At 45.9% G+C, this 21,122-nt stretch overlaps 1 protein-coding gene across 1 annotated transcript in view; it reads left to right on the top strand.

Annotated features, from left to right (window-relative positions):
• Positions 1-21,122, top strand: part of LONP2 (lon peptidase 2, peroxisomal) — a 162,867-nt gene that overhangs the window by 2,877 nt on the left and 138,868 nt on the right. The window contains exons 2-4 of the mRNA XM_068260949.1: positions 6,814-7,048; positions 17,179-17,310; positions 19,531-19,756. Of these exons, the coding sequence (XP_068117050.1) occupies positions 6,814-7,048; positions 17,179-17,310; positions 19,531-19,756 (593 nt within the window). The remainder of the gene's footprint in view (positions 1-6,813; positions 7,049-17,178; positions 17,311-19,530; positions 19,757-21,122) is intronic.

Here is a 21,122-nt window from a genome sequence, read left to right as displayed (position 1 = left end):
TATTCTCCGCCTGCCTGCCCTGCCTAATTGCCGCATTTTGGAAGTAGAAAGCGCTGAAGGAGGGGACCCAGGTGAGGGAGGGGGGAGGGATATTTCCCCCCTCCCCGCCGCTGTCCCCGCTGCCCCTCCCTATAGCGCTACTTTACCTCCTGCTCTGCCTACCACGGGGGTTGTGGCCACACCCCCTGGCTGTCAATCACCCGGTGCGCCATGCCCCCCTGCGCCCAATGGTAGGAACGCCCCTGCCTGATAGTGTCTGCCTTCTGGGGCATACTTTGAGTGCACTGTGTGGCCCTTGATAGACTGTAACTCCCTCATGTATTATTCCTGGTAGTGTGCCACTCCCCCGTGGAGTCCTTGGTAGTGTACCACTCCCCCTGTGGGGACCCTGGTAGTGTGCCACTCTCCCGTGGAGTCCTTGATAGCGTGCCATTACACACACTGTGCAGCCCACTGATAGACAGCTTCCCCCCCCTTCTCCCATTGACATTCTCCCCAATCTCCATTGGGACCCCAGCATAAGTGCCTTTGGGAGCCCAATGCAGAGTACCTGGCAGGTTCCTCCACCACGATCCACATGCTAGAAGCAGCTGACAGGCTTTTCTCTTCAGCTGAATATAGATCTGCATTTAGGATTTCAGGATTTCTGATGAAGGAATAATGTATTGGTGGATATATAATTCTGCAATCTCCAACATGAATGAAATAGTGATAATACCCCCCTGTCCCATCTCCTGCAGCCTTTGTACTGTGTATCGGGCCAACGTTCATATAACCTAAGAGGTGAGAGGTAAACCAGCTGCTTATCCGTGTACCTGTCGGCTGGGTCGTAGGTCAGGGGAGCTGTTGGCGTTTCCCCAGGGCCAGAACAAGTGCTTTCAACTAGTAGCTCCAGGAGTCATTTCTAAATATTTTATTATTATTTAGTATTTATATATGTTGATATCTCCCAAACATACATTTGAGCGTAAACCTTTACTGCAGTCGCACAGAACAATTACAAGTCATTCATCAGATGTGTAAATGTAGCAATCAGTGTCCTTAAAGGGAAGGTTCAAGCAAAAAAAAAAAAATGAGATTCACTTACCTGGGGCTTCTACCAGCCCCATGCAGCCATCCTGTGCCCTCGTAGTCACTCACTGCTGCTCCAGTCCCCCGCTGGCAGCTTTCTGACCTCGGAGGTCAGGGCCGAATTGCGTACATTTTTACACATTCCCGCTAGTGCAGGAACATTAACGCATACATTTTTACGCGTTAGTGGTGCAACGCGTAAATTTTTGTTCCTGCACTAGCTGGAATGCGTAAAAATGTACGCAATGTGGCCCTGACCTCCGAGGTCAGAAAGCTGCCAGCGGGGGACTGGAGCAGCAGTGAGTGACTACAAGGGCACAGGATGGCTACATGGGGCTGGTAGAAGCCCCAGGTAAGTAAAACTCATTTTTTTTTTTTGCTTGGACCTTCCCTTTAAGATTTGTGTCCAAACAAAATCTCAATTCAGTTGAAAACCTGATTGTAATAAATTGATCCTTCTTACGTAATTTCATGTATTTATATAGCACTGACCTCTTCTGCAGCACTTTACAGAGTACATAGTCATGTCACTGACTGTCCTCAGAGGAGCTCACAATCTAATCCTTACTATAGTCATAGTCTAATGTCCTACCATATTATTATTATTATTATGTATTTATATAGCACTGACATCTTCTGCAGCACTTTACAGAGTACATAGTCATGTCACTGACTGTCCTCAGAGGAGCTCACAATCTAATCCTACCATAGTCATAGTCTAATGTCCTACCATATTATTATTATTATTATGTATTTATATAGCACTGACCTCTTCTGCAGCACTTTACAGAGTACATAGTCATGTCACTGACTGTCCTCAGAGGAGCTCACAATCTAATCCTTACTATAGTCATAGTCTAATGTCCTACCATATTATTATTATTATGTATTTATATAGCACTGACATCTTCTGCAGCACTTTACAGAGTACATAGTCATGTCACTGACTGTCCTCAGAGGAGCTCACAATCTAATCCTACCATAGTCATAGTCTAATGTCCTACCATATTATTATTATTATGTATTTATATAGCACTGACATCTTCTGCAGCACTTTACAGAGTACATACTCATGTCACTGACTGTCCTCAGAGGAGCTCACAAGCTAATCCTACCATAGTCATAGTTTAATGTCCTACCATAATATTATTGTTATTATTATTATTATTATTATTATGTATTTATATAGCACTGACATCTTCTGCAGCACATTACAGAGTACATAGTCATGTCACTGACTGTCCTCAGAGGAGCTCACACTCTAATTCTACTATATCATAGTCTAATGTCCTACCATATTATTATTATGATGTATTTATACAGTATAGCACTGACATCTTCTGCAGCACTTTACAGAGTACATAGTCATGTGGTGGGAGGAGCTCACAATCTGGTTCTTACCATAGTCTAATGTCCTGGTAAGGGGAACATTGGGTGCTCACTTACGGCTCACTACCTATTGAAATTTGTGCGCTCTGGGGCGCCCTTAACAACGTTATTTCAATGGGTGTATTTTTTTCAGTTTTTTTGGGGAGGGGGGGGGGGGGTATAGGCAGAGGGGGGGGGGCAGTTAAGGTTAGCCATGGAGGATAGGTGGTTAAGGTTAGTCGTGGGGGGTAAGTGGTTAAGGTTAGGCATCGAGGGTGGGTGGTTAAAGTGAATCTTTAGCGAAAATTTAAAAAAACACAACAGATACTTACCTAAGGAGGGGGAAGGCACTGTTGGTGGGCCCTGCGGACAAGGTTGGGGAACACAGCTATTGTGTCTTTCCTCTCCTCCTCCTCCTCTCGTTCCCCCGCTGGCTTATCCATTTAAATCTCACTGCGGGAAGTTTGGCAGTCTTCAGGAGCCCGAGTGCTCCTGAAGACAGGCGGCTTCCTCCTGTGCTCACGCATGCGCAGTATGGATCAGCCTGTCATCGGGAGGCGAGTTCTCCCGAAGACTTCCGAAGCCCACCCGCAGTGGAGGAGAGCAGTGACGGGGGAGCCAGTGCAGGGACGAGGAGAGGAATGGGAAGGCTCTATAGGATGCAGAGCAGCCTTCCCCCTCCTTAGGTAAGTATCTGTGTTTTTGTTTTTTTTGGCTTCAGACTCCTTGAAGGTTAGCCATGGGCATTGGGTGGTTAAGATTAGCCGTGGAGAGTGGTGGTAAGGTTAGCCATGGGGGTTTGGTGGTTAAAGTTAGCCATGGGGGGTGGGGTGGTTAAGGTTAGGCGTGGTGGTATGTGGTTAAGGTTAGGCGTGGGGGGGTGATTTAAAGGCGTTATCAGCCAAAAAAAGCCTCCCACCGGTCTACTTACCCAGGGCTTCCTCTAGCCCTTGTCACGAATACGTCCTGTGCGGCAGATCGTCCTCTACGTCTACTGCACCTGCGCAGCTTCCAGTCAAGTCCACGTTGTCCGGAGTGTACTGCGCAGCCGCAGTAGTTCTGCGCTTGTGCAAGCGCAGTAGAGGATGACCTCTGCACCGGAGGGGACCCCGGGCCAGCGGCTGAGAGTGGGGCTGGATGTATCGGCAGCAAGGGGCTGGAGGATGCCCCGGGTAAGTAGATCGGGAGCAGGCTTTTATTGGCTGATAACTCCTTTAAGGTTGGGCATCAGTGGAGGGAGGTTCAGTGGTGTGAGAATACTCAGAATAGGGTTATCTTTAGCTGTAGTAAAATATCAATATGTATTATCAATATTTTACTAGCATCATTTTCACTGTAATAGTCGAATATCAGTAAATTTACAGATCCTCTACTATCGAGTTTTCTGGGTGGCCAGATTTCCCCGGTGCTTTTTTTGCATTTACGTTAATGTCCTACCACAATATCAGGATGTATTTATGTATAGTACTTACATCTTCAGCAGCACTTTACAGTGTAAATTTCCCCGCCTTCCGGCATGTGGCCCCACCCCCCAAAGCAAGAGGTTATAGGTGCTCCTCCTATTTCCAATTACCGAACTGCTGGTGACCTCTTGTGCTGGGGAGAGGACTACGTGTCGGAAGCCAGTCCTCGGGAGACCTAGCACGTAGTTGAACCTCTTGCCGACTGCCTAACGCCGATTGGCCACAGCAGAGTGGCTGTGTTATTCCTCCAGGATGCCATATGGCGTCATCTCACGAGGAGCGAGATTTAACGGGAGCTTGCGCTCGTATGAGCGAGCTCCCATCAGTAAATAGAGCGGGGCACATTGATCAGCCTGCCAGCGGCTGATCAGCACTGGCAGGCTGTTTTTTTTTCCAATAAATTGTATTTAAATGTTTGTATAGTGCTGCCATCTTAAGTAGCGCTGTACAGAGGATAGAATTGTCACTTAATTGTCCATGGGAGGGGCTCACAATATAATTTCTGCTATAGCCATATGTCTAGGTGTACTGTAGTGTGTATATATAGTAGTCTAGAGCCAGTTAAACTTTATTTAAAGTGTACCTGAGATGGGGCCACAGCAATATAATATACATACCTTGGTATCCTCCAGCCCCATCTGGCCTGATCGCTCCCACGCCGTCCTCTTCTGACTGCCTGTTCGCTCGCAACTGGCCCCCGGAAAATCCTCCAGTCGGCGCAGGCGCAGTCCGGCCAGACGTGCACTCCTGCCTATCTCCCGTCGCTGGGAGTGTTCTGCGCCTGCGCAGTAGTACAACGCAGGTGCAGAACGCTCCCAGTGATGTGAACATGGCGGGAGCGTGCTCATGCCCTGGCCGTGCATGCGCAGTTGGTCCAGGACCGGAAGACGTTCTGGGGCCAATAGCAGCCGAAGGGACAGTCAGAAGAGGACAGCGTGAGAGCGATCAGGCTGGAGGGGGCTGGAGAAAACCAAGGTATGTATATTTTATTGTTTTTGCCCCATCTCAGGTTCCCTTTAAGCATTAAAATCGCCCACAAAGTCGCTGCAAAATTGCTTTTGTTACACATTTGAAAAGCAATTTTGCAGCTCTCCTATCTTTTGCTTTTATTGATAAAGCGATAACATATCATGCGGCGTTGTAAAATAGATGGGGAGACATTGCAGCATTAAATATCTCTAACATATGCAACAGCATAATAACCTTTATATAGAAAAACATTTCTTTGCTTCAGCTGATATAAATCTGCAGTGTGTCTACTTCCTGCTTTCATGGAAGCACAGTGTTCTCCCCAGGCTCTTTTAGTCGGGTGCTCCACCCGACTAGTTTTGGTGACCACCCGGCTGTCATCGGCTCATTACTTTCTCTGCTCTAAGCAGAGAAGCACCGGCCTGCATTCACTCATCTCACCCCAATTGTCTTCTCTTTGTCACCCGGCTACTTTTTCATGCTGCCCATCTGGAAGAAAATTCTGGGGAGTACACTGAAACAGACCTAGTGTTAACATTCTGTGTTTACAAATTAGCTGCTCAGCCATGGTAGCCAGCTGACACATCTGAGAGGTCAAATTACAACTTATGCTTAGTCACAGATGAGGGGGAATTAGGCTAAACTCTCTAAATACATACAGGGTGCATTTCTCTATGTATTCCTTCTGTCCCGTGCAAGAGTTCAGGTCCACTTGTAACAATGTTACGCAGGGCAATTATACCGTTCACCAATGGTACACAAAACAGTCATGTAACAATCTATTACATTAGGTTAGTTAGTTCCAGCAGACGTCACACCTGTGCAGACATCAGACTGGAGGCTGAAACGATCAGAAACAGTCCAATAGCTGTTAATCATGTGATGTCTGTACAGGTCTTGAAAGTGGCACTTTGCATTGTATTATGATCTTGTAATTTGCTGGAGGAACAGAGTGATATTTGCGCAGACACTTAAAGGACTTACGAGGTGAAAATAAACTTCAGGGAAAAACAATTATATCTATCCTACTTCTCCTAAAAATGTATTTTTTACATATCCCACAGTTTTATTTTATATTTAAATCTAGTTTTTAAGTTTTTACTGTTTCATTGTCTCTGCTCAATAACACATTCATTGCAGTATGCCAGGGCTCAAATCTATGATTTATTGACCCCTTTTATCTCTTTCCTGCCCTTAAAAGCCATTTACTGACAGAAAAATGTTTTATGGCTGTAATTACTTATCAGTGAGGGTTATGCTATAGTCTGACCCAGTCCGACCCGGTCCCGACCCAGGCAGAAACTGTCACTTTCATACCTGATGTTTAACTTTTTCAGGCAGAGAAAGAAAAAAAGGAACACAGCCTAGTTATTTGTGCGCTTGGCACTATACATACACTTGTCTATCTCATCATGTCACATGTGACCTCGTAAGTCCTTTAAGATGCAGAGCAAACAGAGGAGTAAACTTTTCCTGTTTTATAAGGTGGAGTTTGCCACGATACATTTACCGCGTTATACGTGTTAAAAAATGGTGCATGCAGTGTGCCTTACACTTATGATGCTAAATAGCGTTATAAGTTAAAAAATGCAGGTGGGGCTTGTGTTAGGTTTCCTTTTATCCCAGCCAAATCCATACAACCCCCTCCCCACCCCCGTTAAATCTCTTCCTCTTAATGTAAACTCCCCCTACGCCCCATCCCCCTGCTTCATTCGAGAACCAGGCTTTGGATGCTTAACAGCCCTGCAAAAAATGAGTGAAAGGTAAGTCCAGCACAACACACTACTGCCGGTTACACTAGACCCAGAGTCTCTAAGCTGACAGCCATGTTTGTATGGTGAAATAATTGTGCCAAAAGTGATCCATTATGAGGATGTACAGGAAGTGTGTTACAGAGAGATGACCCTGATATATACGTATATAACTTTTTCTCGCCTGGTAGGATCGGCACAGCAGCGTTAGCTGTTCAAGTGGTCGGCAGTAACTGGCCCAAGCCGCACTACACGCTGCTGGTCACCGGCCTGTGCCGGTTCCGGATCCTGGAGATTGTGGAGACCCGGCCCTATCCGGTGGCTGAAGTGGAGCAGCTGGACCGCTTGGAGGAGCTGCGCAATAAAGAGGAGTGGAAAGAGGCGCTGGGTGACCTTTCCGAGCAGTTCTACAAGTACGCCGTCCAGGTAGGTCATCACTGCTCTTCCATTCACTCTCTTCCCTGGAGGAATTACTAGGAATGCTGGCTCTTCAGAGTATGAAACCCCTCCCCCGAGGTATCACAGTCATCACTGCCCTTCCATTCATATTCTTCCCTGGAGCAATTACTAGGAATGCTGGCTCTTCAGTGTATGAAACCCCTCCCCCGAGGTGTCACTGCTCTTCCATTCACTCTCTTCCCTGGAGGAATTACTAGGAATGCTGGCTCTTCAGTGTATGAAACCCCTTCCCCGAGGTGTCACAGTCATCACTGCCCTTCCATTCATATTCTTCCCTGGAGCAATTACTAGGAATGCTGGCTCTTCAGTGTATGAAACCCCTCCCCCGAGGTATCACAGTCATCACTGCCCTTCCATTCACTTTCTTCCCTGGAGGAATTACTAGGAATTCTGGCTCTTCAGTGTATGAAACCCCTCCCCTGAGGTATCACAGTCATCACTGGCCCTTCCATTTATTTTCTTCCCTGGAGGAATTACTAGGAATGCTGGCTCTTCAGTGTATGAAACCCCTCCCCTGAGGTCACAGCCAGCCTCTGTGGCCAGCTTTTGACTGCTGTATTACCCCTATCTCTAGTGGACTACCCAGGGGTGTAACTACAGGGGAGCAGCCCCTGCAACCGCACAGGGGCCCGAGTCGTAAGGGGGCCCCCACTACTACTTCACTCCCTCTAATAAAGGGGGCTATTCTTCAGATCAGGTGTTTTTGTGGCTACACTTTATATGGGTGTGAAGATTATGATGGCCACATTGTAACCCTTGAAAAATGCACCCCAATGTTGTGCGAGTCATCAGGGATAGCCAAGAGAAAGGGTGTGAACATTGGTGCACATGGATGTATTTTGTAGCTTCCCTTGGGGAATTTGTTTAATGCGCGATCTGTCCCAGGAGAGGATGTCAGGATATGTGCTCCTAATCCCTAGATAGGCTTGATGCACTGAATGCTTGTATGTTTGCACTATTCATGTTACAGGGCCAGAGTTACATACGAATACTGGGGTACCTCTGCGCAGTGTATGAAACTATGCAAGAGAGTGTATTCTTTTGTAAGGAAGACATGGCTTTTAAAGCGGAACTGTAGAGAGAAAATAAACACATTGGGCTCGATTCACAAAGCGGTGCTAACCCAGTTAGAGACTTTAGGCGTGATAACCATTGCACCACACTGGTGAAAAGCCAGTTTAGGTGTGATAAGTTTAGGTGTGATAAGTTTAGATAAGTTTAGATCGCGCGCAAAGTCCCGCACGCAAAGCAGCGCCATTAAACTCTATGTGAAGTGCACCAGACTTTGGTAGCGCAAAACTTTTGATCAGCTGTGCACTGCGGTGCTAACCCAGTTGGTGCTTAAACTTATCACGCCTAAAAACTTATCATGCCTAAACTTATCACACCTACACTTATCATGCCTAAACTGAGCTTGGCTCTGGCCACGCATATCCTTTCTTCGTGTTCCCCGCTATTTCAGAGGGGAACGCGAAGAAAGAATACGCTTGGCAGGGCTGCGCTGGCCTCGACTTACAAGTCGAGGTACGGGACGGACCGGCGGCGGGAGAACGGAGGCTCGGGCAGGACCGGTGCGGGACAGGACAGCTGCTGGGGGCTTGGGGAAGCCCCAGGTAAGTGAAACAATGTGTTTATTTTCTCTCTGTTCCGCTTTAAATTTAGTTATAGGGATAGCAGGGGTTCCAGGATGATTGATTAGCATGAAAGCAATTGCATGTGAGTGTGCAAACGGTTAGCTGATTTTGCAGAATGCAAGTAGGGTTTGGGTAACCTGCATTATTTGTAATCGTGTTGTGGCGGATGAGGGTTCAAACTATAAGAACGATATATCGCTTTTTAATCAAAATCGCGATGTGCGTCAAGACGATTTCAGTATCCTCAGAGTGATGATTTTTTTTCCCTAAAATCGCAGTCCTAGCTCCAACAATTGAGGGTTTGATGCAGGTAGTGAAAGCCAGTGCAAAGGTGCACACAATTATTGTCACCCATGTGAATCAGGACTCAATCCCTCTGGTTACAGTTTGGAGCGAGTGTTGTTCTGTTTCCATGGAAGCGGGAGGAGGGGTCACAAAACGGTGTCGAGCAGGCGGGGTTAGTAGGGGAACAGTGGGCTCAGGCAAGACAATCTAGCAATCCAGATCTCTTTGTGACGGATCCAGTGCTGCTTTACACACGGTAGATTCTCTGCATAGGCAGTCCAGACCGGCCACTCGTCCAAAAACAACCTAGTATGTGTATAGAAGTAGTGCGGTAGGTGATTCACCTATTTATCACGCTATGTTTGCCTTGTTCCAATCTTATCTTAAAGGAAGCCTTTAGGGAATTTTAGGTACCTGCCTCAATACAGGGAAACCTCCTAATCCTCCATAAGGTAGCCATACACTGGTCGATTTGCCATCAGATTCGACCAACAGATAGATCCCTCTCTGAATCTGATCAGAGAGGGATCGTATGGCCACCTTTACTGCAAACAGATTGTGAATCATTTCAGCCTGAAACCGATTCACCATCTGTGGAGCTGCCGCCCCCCCCTGCATACATTACCTGGTCCAGCCGGCGCGAGTCCCCTGGTCCCCGCTGTCTTCTTCTCCGCTCCGGGCTCCGGACCGTTCCTGCAGCTACTGAAGGGCGCTCTACTGTTTAAACTTCCTGCCGGGATAGGAAGTTCTGTGCAGCTGCAGCCGGTCCGGAACCCAGCGTGGAAAGAGGACAGCGGGGACCAGGAGACTTGCGCCGGCCGGAACAGGTAATGTATACCCGCTGTATTGCGTCGGCGATCGAGAAAAATCTTCCGCACGGACGGTTCGACGGGTATCGATGGGAACGATAGATTTCGGACGGAAATCGATCGTTCTGTCAGCGGTGTGCGCGGCGATTTCACAGCCGATTCGATCACTGTGATCGAATCGGCCGTATATCGGCGGGAAAATCGTTAGGTGTATGGGCCCCTATAGGCTGCCCCATCCTCCTGCGCCAGATCGTTTCAATGCATTCCGCAACACCATTAACAAGGGATTGAAGTGAAAGTAAGTGAAAATAAACTTATGAGATAATGATTCGTATGTGTAGGACAACTAAGAAACAGAACATTAGTAGCAAAGATATGAGTCTCATATTAGAGCCCCTGATGATTACGGAAGTACGAAACGCGTAGGGCGGAGCTACACGCAAATAGTCAGCATACGCGAGAGAACCTGCACTGTGATATGCTTGATTTTATACTGGAACATGTGAGTGCACTACTTTTAACATTTTTAATAAATGTGTGTTTTTTACACTATGAGGAGTTCCTTCAGTTGTCAGGTTTTGCAGAGTGAGGTTTGAATCTGCATGTCCTTGTTACTGGAATTGTGATCCTCCTGCTGAGGCTGAGGCTGTGCCAATTGAGACCTGCTGGGAAATCACCACAAGTGAGCGTGCTGTCTTACAATCTGGACGGCAGAGTATCCGGTGAGAGACCTCGTGTGACTTTGTGGGTGTCTCTGTGCACTGGAGGAGAATGTGGGAACCAGGGGCGTAACTAGACATCACTGGGCCCCCCTGCAAAACTTTGGATGGGGCCCCCCATCCCCCTCGCTTTCTGCACAGGAAAACTGAGGACCAATGTGTTTTCCCCATTCAGATAAAAACACTTAGACTCAAAGAGAATCTGTACTCTAATATTCTTACAATAAAAAGCATACCATTCTATTCCTTATTTTCCCCTGGGCCCCTCTGTGCTGTTTCTGCCACTCCCTGCTGCAATCCTGGCTTGTAATGAACAGTTTTAGGCAGTGTTTACAAACAAAAGACTGGCTTCTAACCACAGTATCATAGGCTGAGAACTAGCTTACTGTGTGACTCATGCAGAGCTTGGAGGGTGTGTGTAAAGCTTCTGCCAATGACAAGCAGTGCTGCACATTCCACACATTCCAGCCTTAGCCCGACAGACACGACAGAGGAAAGGAGATAAGATTTATTACAGAGACAATGCAAGTAGGAAAGGCTGCAGTAAGACAGAGCACATTAGAACAGGTATAGGAACTTATAGGACAGAAGAAATAAGGCTTAAAATTTTGTAAGATCTACTCACCCATCAGCATCCATAAATGCGTGTCTAGTGGATTTACAAAATTGGATGAACAGCAGCTGGCTGAGGTTGAACTCTGACAAAACAGAGGTGTTGGTGGTAGGTGGTCCACACATGATGGATAAAGTTCAAAACGCTCACCACCTCAAACTAGCAATTGGGGGAGATACTGTACAGTATAAAGACTCTGTGCGAAACCTTGGGGTGATCCTGGATGGAAATCTAGAACTCAAACAGCAGGTATCAGCTGTCGTCAAGTCTTCCTTCTTCCATCTAAGAAATATAGCGAAAATCAAACACCTTATCCCAGCTGAAGACCTATCTGCCCTGGTTCATGCATTTGTATCCTCCCACCTAGACTACTGCAACGCCCTGTTCATCGGATCTACAGAAAAGGTTCTGCGCCCCTTACAGCTAGTACAGAATGCTGCAGCCAGACTCCTAGCCAACGCCCCCCGCAGCTCACACATCACCCCAGTACTGCAAACTCTTCACTGGTTGCCAGTAAAATGGAGAATCAGTTTTAAGATCTGCCTGCTGACATTCAAGGCTCTACACCACATGGGACCCAAATACTTAGCGGATCTATTGGAACTTTATGCCCCTCCACGCACCCTCCGCTCTGCCAACAAGATGAAGCTGGTTATTCCCAGGGTACACTTAAAGAGAATCTGTATTGTTAAAATCGCACAAAAGTAAACATACCAGTGTGTTAGGGGACATCTCCTATTACCCTCTGTCACAATTTCGCCGCTCCCCGCCACATTAAAAGTAGTCAAAAACAGTTTTAAAAAGTTTGTTTATAAACAAACAAAATGGCCACCAAAACAGGAAGTAGATTGATGTACAATATGTCCACACATAGAAAATACATCCATACACAATCAGGCTGTATACAGCTTTCCTTTTGAATCTCAAAAGATCATTTGTGTGTTTACCTTCTGTCCCCTTCTTCTCTCATACACTGAACATTACAGGCTTCCTGCAGACAGCTCTGCCTGTGCCTGTGTTTGTAATTCCTCAGTATGTGTCAGCCAGCTACTTTCACAGCCTAACAGAGGAGGATTTTTTTCCAGCTCTCTTCTATCACTGATAAGATAGCAGAGAAGCTGCTGGCTTATGTAAATAAAACACACACTGGAGTGTGCATAGAGGAACAGACCAGCACGGAAGAGTTGGCAGCCTTCCAGACACAGGCTGACAAGTCTGACAAGGGAAAGATACATTGATTTATTACAGAGACCGTGATAGTACAAAGTGCTGCAGTGAGCCAGAACAGATTAGAATAGGTTTAGGAACTTGTAGGATGGTAGAAAAAACGTTGTAATTTTTGTTACAGAGTCACTTTAACATTTGGTGCTCGGGCCTTCTCCTACGCAGCCCCTACTCTATGGAACTCACTTCCACAATCAGTACGAGAGGCTCCCTCTCTGGACAGCTTTAAAAAAAGGCTAAAAACTCACCTCTTTTCCCTAGCCTTTGAGACTGCATAATGCAGGGTCACAGCGATTTGAGTCCCCAGGGAGAAAAGCGCTATATAAATATTATTGTTATTGTTGTTACCCGGGGCTTCCTCCAGCCCCTTGCAGCCGACAAGTTCCTCGTTGCAGCTCTGTTCCCAGTACTTACACACACACACAGCTGTATTATTTTACTACATGAAAGCACATGCTATATGGAGGAACAACAATGACATGCTGAACATAAGATATAGTATCAATGTAACTTTGGCAAAACATTCAGAATGTCACAAGCTCTCAATGAAGCAGCAACAGTAACACATCAATCTCCACTCCATTGAGTTGTAAAAGTATTCAGAGGCCATAAAGTCATTAGCCCCTGTGATAAGAATCTAGGAATCCTTTTGCTGAAAAGGGACAGTCTACAACTTTTTTTCAAAATGTGACTCCTTTGTTTGTAAAGTCTTTGTCAAGTCTTTAGAACTTAGCTGCAGTGTGAGACAGATGTTTTTTTTTACGAACCCTGGGGAGCAGGGACAGTGTACAAATTCCAAAGTGTGTGTGATTCCTTATCTGTGTGCTGGACACATGCAGTCAATATAACAATGCTGTGAGAGCAGAATACGTTTTTTTTCTCCATGTCCTTAGCTGTCAGTCTCTCAAACTTTTCCCCCCACGGGCCCCCGGTGGAGGCAGCCCTTGCAGGGTCTATTGTTACGCCCCTGGTGGGAACCTGTGAGTTGTAAGGTGCTTTTATTGCTGTCTGTGACCTGGCAACTAAAATATATGGTGAGGACCTGTGATACCTATTCAATAGGTGGATGCACACACAGATCCCATTTAGCACTGGGGGTTTTGGTATAGAGGCTATTGTAGTAATACAGTATCACGCTACGTTTTTTTTCCTTTTTTGTGTTTTTATTATTACAGTGATATCACTACAGGAAGGCGGAGTTGATGCATGAGAGCGCAGTATCCTGGAGAATGATGAGTCTCATATTGTTTTCAGCAGGGCTGTGGAGTCGGGCAATTTTGGGTGCCTGGAGTGGGGAAAAAATGCACCGACTCCTAATGAATTTGTAACTGTAATTAAAATAGAAAATATGATAAAATGTTCTATTTCTCACATAATAGTCATTAAAAACAATGTATATATACAGTAATAGCTGTGTTCAGTCCACAAAAATGAAATAAAAGAATCAAAATTAGTTACTTGTGCTGCTTCAATAAAGCAGTCCCCGTATTTTTAAGGTCAGATATACATATCTGATTGTGACTGTATATATGATATGTACACAGGAATCTCTTATATATACTAAATAACATCTATGCTGTAAGAATAAAGCCTGATGTGTAGCTGTGTCACTAATAGAGATGGTCAATGAGATGGAAATAATTCTGCGTTGATGCTGATTTATGCAAATGTATGCACTCTCTTTGCTCATGAAATCAAATCATTTGATATGTTGTTAAAATTTGGTTTGGTGACTACAAATTAAAGGGTAACTGAGACGGATGAAAAGTAAAGTTTTATACATACCTGGGGCTTCCTCCAGCCCCCTTCAGTCTAATCAGTCCCTCGCTGTCCTCCACCACCCGGATCATCTGCTATGAGTCCTGGTAATTCAGCCAGTCAGCGCTGTACGGCCGCATGCCGCTCCCACAGCCAGGAACATTCTGCACCTGCACAATAGTGCTGTACAGGTGTAGTACGCTCCCGTGTGCATGTGCACTACGCCCGACTGGCTCAAGTACCTGGACTCATAGCAGAAGATCCAGGTGGTGGAGGAGGACAACGAGGGACTGATTATCCTGAAGGCGGCTGGAGGAAGCCCCAGGTATGTATAAAACTTTAATTTCATCTGTCTCAGGTTTACTTTGTTACACAGTAGTACTATACATATGCACTTCCCACAGAGCTGCAGGGAATCCACTGAGAATGTTGTGCACATTGAACACAGAGGTGTTGTCTATCACCCATAAACCTGGTTCAGATTGTGCATGAAGAATGTGTAATAGAGGAAGAATCCCCTCATTCCCCTGCAGAGTACCTGCACATCATTCTTGTACCCACACTTACATTGCCTAGGGCCTGATAGATGTTCTTTGTTCCGGTTTGTACCTTTTACAAGTACTCTTACCAAGGACTAGTTTTAGTCTAAAGGGAATAAATATAGTAGTCTACATATCCTTCTCACTTCAGTTGTCTTGTAAAATTCCTAAGCGTTTGGCAGTTAAGAGACGAATTTCATGTTACATACTTTTAATCAACAAAATTGTAATATGCAAAATAGAGGAGTCGGAGTTGTGGAGTCGGAGTCGGTGGAACCCTAAACTGAGGAGTCAGAGTCGGTGGATTTTTGGACCGACTCCACAGCCCTGGTTTTCAGTACAGGAAGAGTTAAGCAACTTCAGTAGTTATCTATGCAAAAGAGCTTCTCTGAGCTCCACGACTAATTTAATCAGTGAGCAATGCTATTTCTGAAGCACTTATCTCAACCTGTCTCTCACCGTTTCTTGTTTGTTTAATGTTTTTCTGCCAGGAAGTTCAAAGGATCATTAGCTCTGCTCTGTTTCATCATTAAAAATACAGAGTGTAATTTGTAAACTGCAAATATTAGAGAAGGAGACAGTGTTATAGAAAAAACAGCTATATAACTGGAAAAAAATGGCTACTAATGTTCTATTAATTATTCGTACTGCTCATACAATTATATCATAAGGGTTTTTTTTTTGGTTCAGGTTCACTTTAAAAGGAAATAAATATGGCAGACTCCGTATATCTCTCATTTCAGGTTCTCTTTAAAATCCTCTAGTACTCCTTTGCATCAGAGCACCAGCACACTGCAAGTGGTTATTAAAGTGGATCCGAGATGAAAAATTAACTATAACAAGTAGCTTGTCTATATATATCTTAGCTAAAGTTTACATAGTTTACACAGCAAATATAGCTTCAAACAGCTTCAACAGTATATGATTATGTCTTCCTGTGATACAAGAGCAGCCATATTCTGCTTGTCATCATTACACAGGCAAGCTGCTCTGCATCTCCTCTCCTCAGCCTGTGAAAACTCCACTCCCCTCTCCTCCTTTCTTCTCCCCTCTCCGCCCCCTTGCCTCTGAAATCTCTGGCTGGTAATGCCTCTTCCTCCTTCAGGAAAAGCCACCTCCTCCCCAGACTGAACCCCCATGAGCACTTGCTACATGAGACTCAGAATACCAGGGCGCTGAAGGAGCGGTCGGATCCACTTTAAGAGATTTTTGTTAAATTTTATATTTACCTTTGACGTAGGCAGAAACAGTTTTGTAAAACTTTTTTGCTACTATATTTACCTGTTGCAATTCTTGAAATGATTAACCCCCTTGCCGGTCCAATTCTTGCGGCAAGGGGGCAGCGCAGCACTGTTTTTTTTTTTTTTTTTTTTTTTTTTTTAAATCATGTAGCTAGCCTAGCGCTAGCTACATGATAGCCGCTGAGCAGCGGCATCCCCCCTCCCACTCCGATCGCCTCCGGCGATCAGAGTAAGCAGGAAATCCCGTTCAGAATGGGATTTCCTGCTGGGCTTCCCCGGTCGCCATGGCGACGGGGCGGGATTACGTCATGGACGTCGGGACGTCAGAGGGAATCCCGATCCACCCCGTAGTTTCCCTGCCCCTTCCTCCTCTATACCGGGAGTTGGCGGCGCACTCGTGGAGTTGGCGGCGGCGTTTTTGAACCTGGTCTTCACGTTTTTACAGATTGCGGTCCTTAGCTACACAAGGGTCTACATGTGATGTACATGTATACTGTATGCCTCTGAAGAAGCGATCCTTGATCGTGAAACACGTGTCAGGCAGTCGTGTATTTGTGATTTGGAATTCTGGAAACTGTGTTTATCCGTGTGTCCGCAACTGTGAAGACTTTGATTAGAAGAATAAAAAGACTATAATTGTTCATTAAAAGCCCCATACTCATGTTTTGTAAAGTTGGTATCTAACTCAGGGGTGGAACTACACTGTTTTGGTTTTATCTGTAACTGGTTGTGTACTTGCTACATGAGACTCAGAATACCAGGGCGCTGAAGGAGCCGTCGGATCCACTTTAAGAGATTTTTGTAAAATTTTATATTTACCTTTGACGTAGGCAGAAACAGTTTTGTAAAACTTTTTTGCTACTATATTTACCTGTTGCAATTCTTGAAATGATTAACCCCCTTGCCGGTCCAATTCTTGCGGCAAGGGGGCAGCGCAGCACTGTTTTTTTTTTGTTTTTTTTTTTCTTTAAATCATGTAGCTAGCCATAGCGGCTCCGCGCGGCAGGTAGCGGCGAATTGGTGGGTAGCGGTGGCGATCGCGTAGCACATGCAGCTAGCAAAGTGCTAGCTGCATGTAGGAAAAAAAAATTGCAAAAATCGGCCAGAGCAATCCTCCTGCGCGAGTTACCCCGAGCTCAGCTCGGGATAACTGGCAAGGAGGTTAAAATCTGTTATTCAGAACTGGACACGTTATAAATACAGATAATGTTTATAAATTCTGCTCCCTGCTCTTGTAATGTTTCCATAATGGTGTTTTTGTTTTCTCGGTTTCAGCTGGTGGACATGTTGGATAATTCGGTGCCGGCAGTTGCCAAACTGAAGAGGCTGTTGGATAATCTCCCCAGAGAGCTTCTACCGGATATCGTGACCTCCATCATCCGGACCAGCAATGAGGAGAAGCTGCAGGTCAGGAGCGGGCTGGGTTCCCGGTATAGAGGAGGAAGGGGCAGGGAAACTACGGTCAATAATCCCCAATATAATTCCCCCGACTAACCGCAACAGGCTAAACTTGGCCTTTTATGGGATCTCTTCACTTCGCAACACATAATGATATCAACTCAGACATGTGAAACAAGACTAATGGCTTTAGGTTGTCTATTTATGTCAAAGCACTCAGCTCATTCCTAGATTGAGGAACTTTGAGCCTATTTATAGAAGTAGTGCTGTGGGTAAAAAATATTCATTCAACTGTTTAACACGTTATGTTTGCCTTATTCCAATCTTATCCTAAAGTAAACATCCGGGCTGTGAACAAAAACTTACCTGGGGCTTCCTCCAGCCCCTGGTAGCCTATCTGTCCCTCGCTGCAGCTCCGGTGTTCCTGCATCCTCTCTGTTGCAGATATCGACCATGCCAGGTTGGCATCTTCTACGCCTGCTCGAGCATGTGGCCGTGCCGATTGTGCTCACCTTGCCTGGAGCAGTACCTCTGTGCAGAAGCAGTACCTCTGCGCCTGAAAAGAATGCTCCAGGCTACGTGATCACGAGTGGCACGCTCCCACAGTTGCAGAAGAGGGGGAGGTCGGTGTCTGCAACGGAGGGGACCAGCTGGGATCAGAACTGCGGCGAGGTCGCAGGACGGCTGCCAGGTGCTGGAGGAAGCCTCTAGTTCTGCCTGTTCAGTAAGCCAGCACCTATTCAGTAGGAGACCTTGGGCAAGATTCTCTAACACTGCTACTGCCTATAGAGTGTATTTCATCCAATAGAGCAGTTTTTATTCTCTGGCTCTAATGCCTCCATTTGAATGTGATGATTTGTATGCATTTTCTATGTGGAGTGCATTTGAAGGGAGAGATGCCCTCTAGTGTTCACCCTGGGTAATGCAGCTTTACATTTTACAGCCACTGTTATGATTGAATTTGTTAGTCTATTATTATTATCTATATAGCGCTGGCATCTTCCGCAGCGCTGTACAGAGTATATTGTCTCGTCACTAACTGTCCCTCAGAGCAACAATCTAATCCTTACCATGGTCTTATGTCTATATCCTGTAGTGTATGTATTTATCAAAGTCTAGGGCAGAGGCGTCGCTAGGGCCTTTGATCCGGGGCACCGGATCGATTGATTGGCAAGAGGGGGCACTGGGCGGAACGGCGGGGGGAGCGGGCAGTTAAAAACTCGCCTCCAGCTTCTTCCGACTTCCTCCACGGCGTCCATCGCCTTGGCTACAGCGCCTCCTGTGATGTCATCACGGGGCGCTGTTACCCATGCAAACTACCACAGGGAGGAAGCCGGAAGAAGCTGGAGGCTGCGATCGGAGGTGAGTTTTTAATTGGCTGCCCCCCCCACACTGCACCGCCTCTTTACTCCTGCCTCTTACATTTAGGGGAAGCTACCTATCTAATCTACCCTAGGGGAAGCTTCCTATATCTCCTACGCTGGGGGCAGCTACCTATCTTACCTATGCTGGGGGAAGCTACCTATCTAACCTATACTGGGGGAACATACCTATCTAACCTATACTGCAGGCACCTACCTATCTACAGCCAAGTAAAGCCCCAGGGCCCCAGCCCAGCAAAGCAGAGTCCTCAGCAAAGCAAACACCCCAGCCTAGCAAAGCCTCCTGGTCCCAGCCCGTGCCGCACACTCATTCCCTCTCGGTGCCCAGGAGTACCCCAGATCTCCCAGGAACCTAGAAACACCCCTGGTCTAGGGCCAATTTAGGAATCAGGAATTCTTTATTTCGCCAAGCATAACTGGGTCATGCCCGGAATTGGGTTTGGCACAGTACAAATAGCTCCGAAGAGACAGCGATAGGTAGTATAGAACAGCAGAACAGAAGTTGCATTACACTTATACACAGAGGACAGGCATTTACAAAGATAAAAAACACATTATATTGCACTAACATTTGCATTACATGCAAGAGCAGCAATTATACAGTACCCGTGACAGGTCAAAAGACATAGAGTGGCCTATCATTAGTATTGTGTGCAGATGGGAGTATGTGGAGGGAATTTAGGAGGCTGACGGCCGCGGGAAAGAAAGAGTTACTGTGTCTGGAAGTCCTTTTGGAGATGGCCCGAAGCCTCCGTCCCAGTGGGAGCTGACAGAAGTAGCGGCGGCCCGGGTGAGTGGGATCGTTAGCGATCCTCAGCGCCCTTGATCTCAGCCTTCTCTTGTGTAGGAGGTCAAGTGGGGGAAGAGGTCTCCCAATGACCCTCTCCGCTGCCCTGATGACTCCCTGAAGTGTGAGCCTGTCGCTGGCGCCGGTGTACCAGACCAGGATGGAAGAGCAGAGGATCGATTCAACGGTGGCGGAGTAGAAGCTGGTCAAAATCTCTGGGGCCATGCTAAACTTCCTCAGCTGACGAAGGAAGTAGAGTCTCTGCTGGGCTTTCTTTTGGATGGCAGTGATGTTTAGGAAAGCCAATTAACTTATCTGTTTGTTTTTGAGATGTTTGAGGAAACTGGAGTGCCCAGAGGAAACCCACACAGACATGGGGAGAATAGTGTAGATAGTGCCGTGGCTTTGAACCAGGGTCACAGTGCTACAAGGCGAGAGCTTTGTGCTGCCCTCTGGTCTATAGTTCATTTGCTCTGGCACGGTGCCAGACAGTGTTAGAGTTATAGTTAGAGTGTCCACGCCTGCTCGTCATTGGCATGGAATTTTGTATGTAACCTTCAGGCTTGTGGGGGTTTCCACTTGGTACTCCAGCTTCTTCCTTCATTCCAAAATATGCAGGTAGGTTAATTGGCTTCCTAGTAAGAAAACAATCTGGCCATACATTGACTGATGTATAGGCACCTTGAAGGTGCCTATACACTTTTATCTGGTTTAGGAAACACCGCTGACAAGGTTTAAGTGCTAAAAAGTTCAAAGGGTCATTATTTACATTTGTTTGCTGCTAGAAAAAGCAGATTCTACATTAGATTCTCATGGCTGCTGTTTACAATTCAGTCTTTAAAATGCAGCCCTTAAAGGGAACCTAAAGCGTTTTAAAAAAAGCAAGTTTAACTTACCTGGGTCTTTCACCGGCCCCCTGCAGCCATCCTGTACCCGCGCCATGCCAAACCGATCCTCCAGTCCCCTGCCGCAGCTCAGGTTTGTTTTCCTGTGACTGAGCCAGTCGATAGCCACTGTGCTACAAAAAATATTATTAATATTAATTCAATTAGTGCAAAATTGTATCTGAAAAAGCAATAATAATATCAGAACAATAGGTGCAGACACTGGCAACATCAAACCATCGACAAAAACCACCAAGCTACCAAGCCATTATATGTCGCACACTAAAAATACCGAATAAACTTGATAACAATTTGTTGATTGCAATAATATAAAGTTGTTTATTGAATATTTTTAGAAAAAAAGTTGGTAAAAGCTAATACAGCTTACATATCAGTGATCACCAAGCCACCCTTAGGATGCACCCAGATGCCCCATCCCTTAATATAAAAACCCTCGCCTTATATATCGTAGACCACAATGGTACCCCTCAAAGCCTCCAGTAAGAAACGTGAGTTATCCTGAAGTGCTTACAAAATGACAGTCAGGTAAAATAATTAATACTCTCACAGAGGCAAAAAAGTGGGGACCAATATGATCACGTATATATTGCCGCCAGTTAAATTTTCAGAACATATTCCGCATGGCAACCATATCACATATAATTCCTATACTCCTTGGGCCTATATGCGCTTTCAATATGTGAAAGATTGAGACCTATTGTGCTCCCGGTATTTATACACACAAACTAGATTGTCCATACAAAAAAA

This window comes from Hyperolius riggenbachi, chromosome 11 (assembly GCF_040937935.1).
Source record: "Hyperolius riggenbachi isolate aHypRig1 chromosome 11, aHypRig1.pri, whole genome shotgun sequence".
NCBI lineage: Eukaryota > Metazoa > Chordata > Amphibia > Anura > Hyperoliidae > Hyperolius > Hyperolius riggenbachi.
The sequence above is the reverse complement of the archived record's forward strand: the minus strand, read 5'-3'. Positions and strand labels throughout refer to the sequence as shown.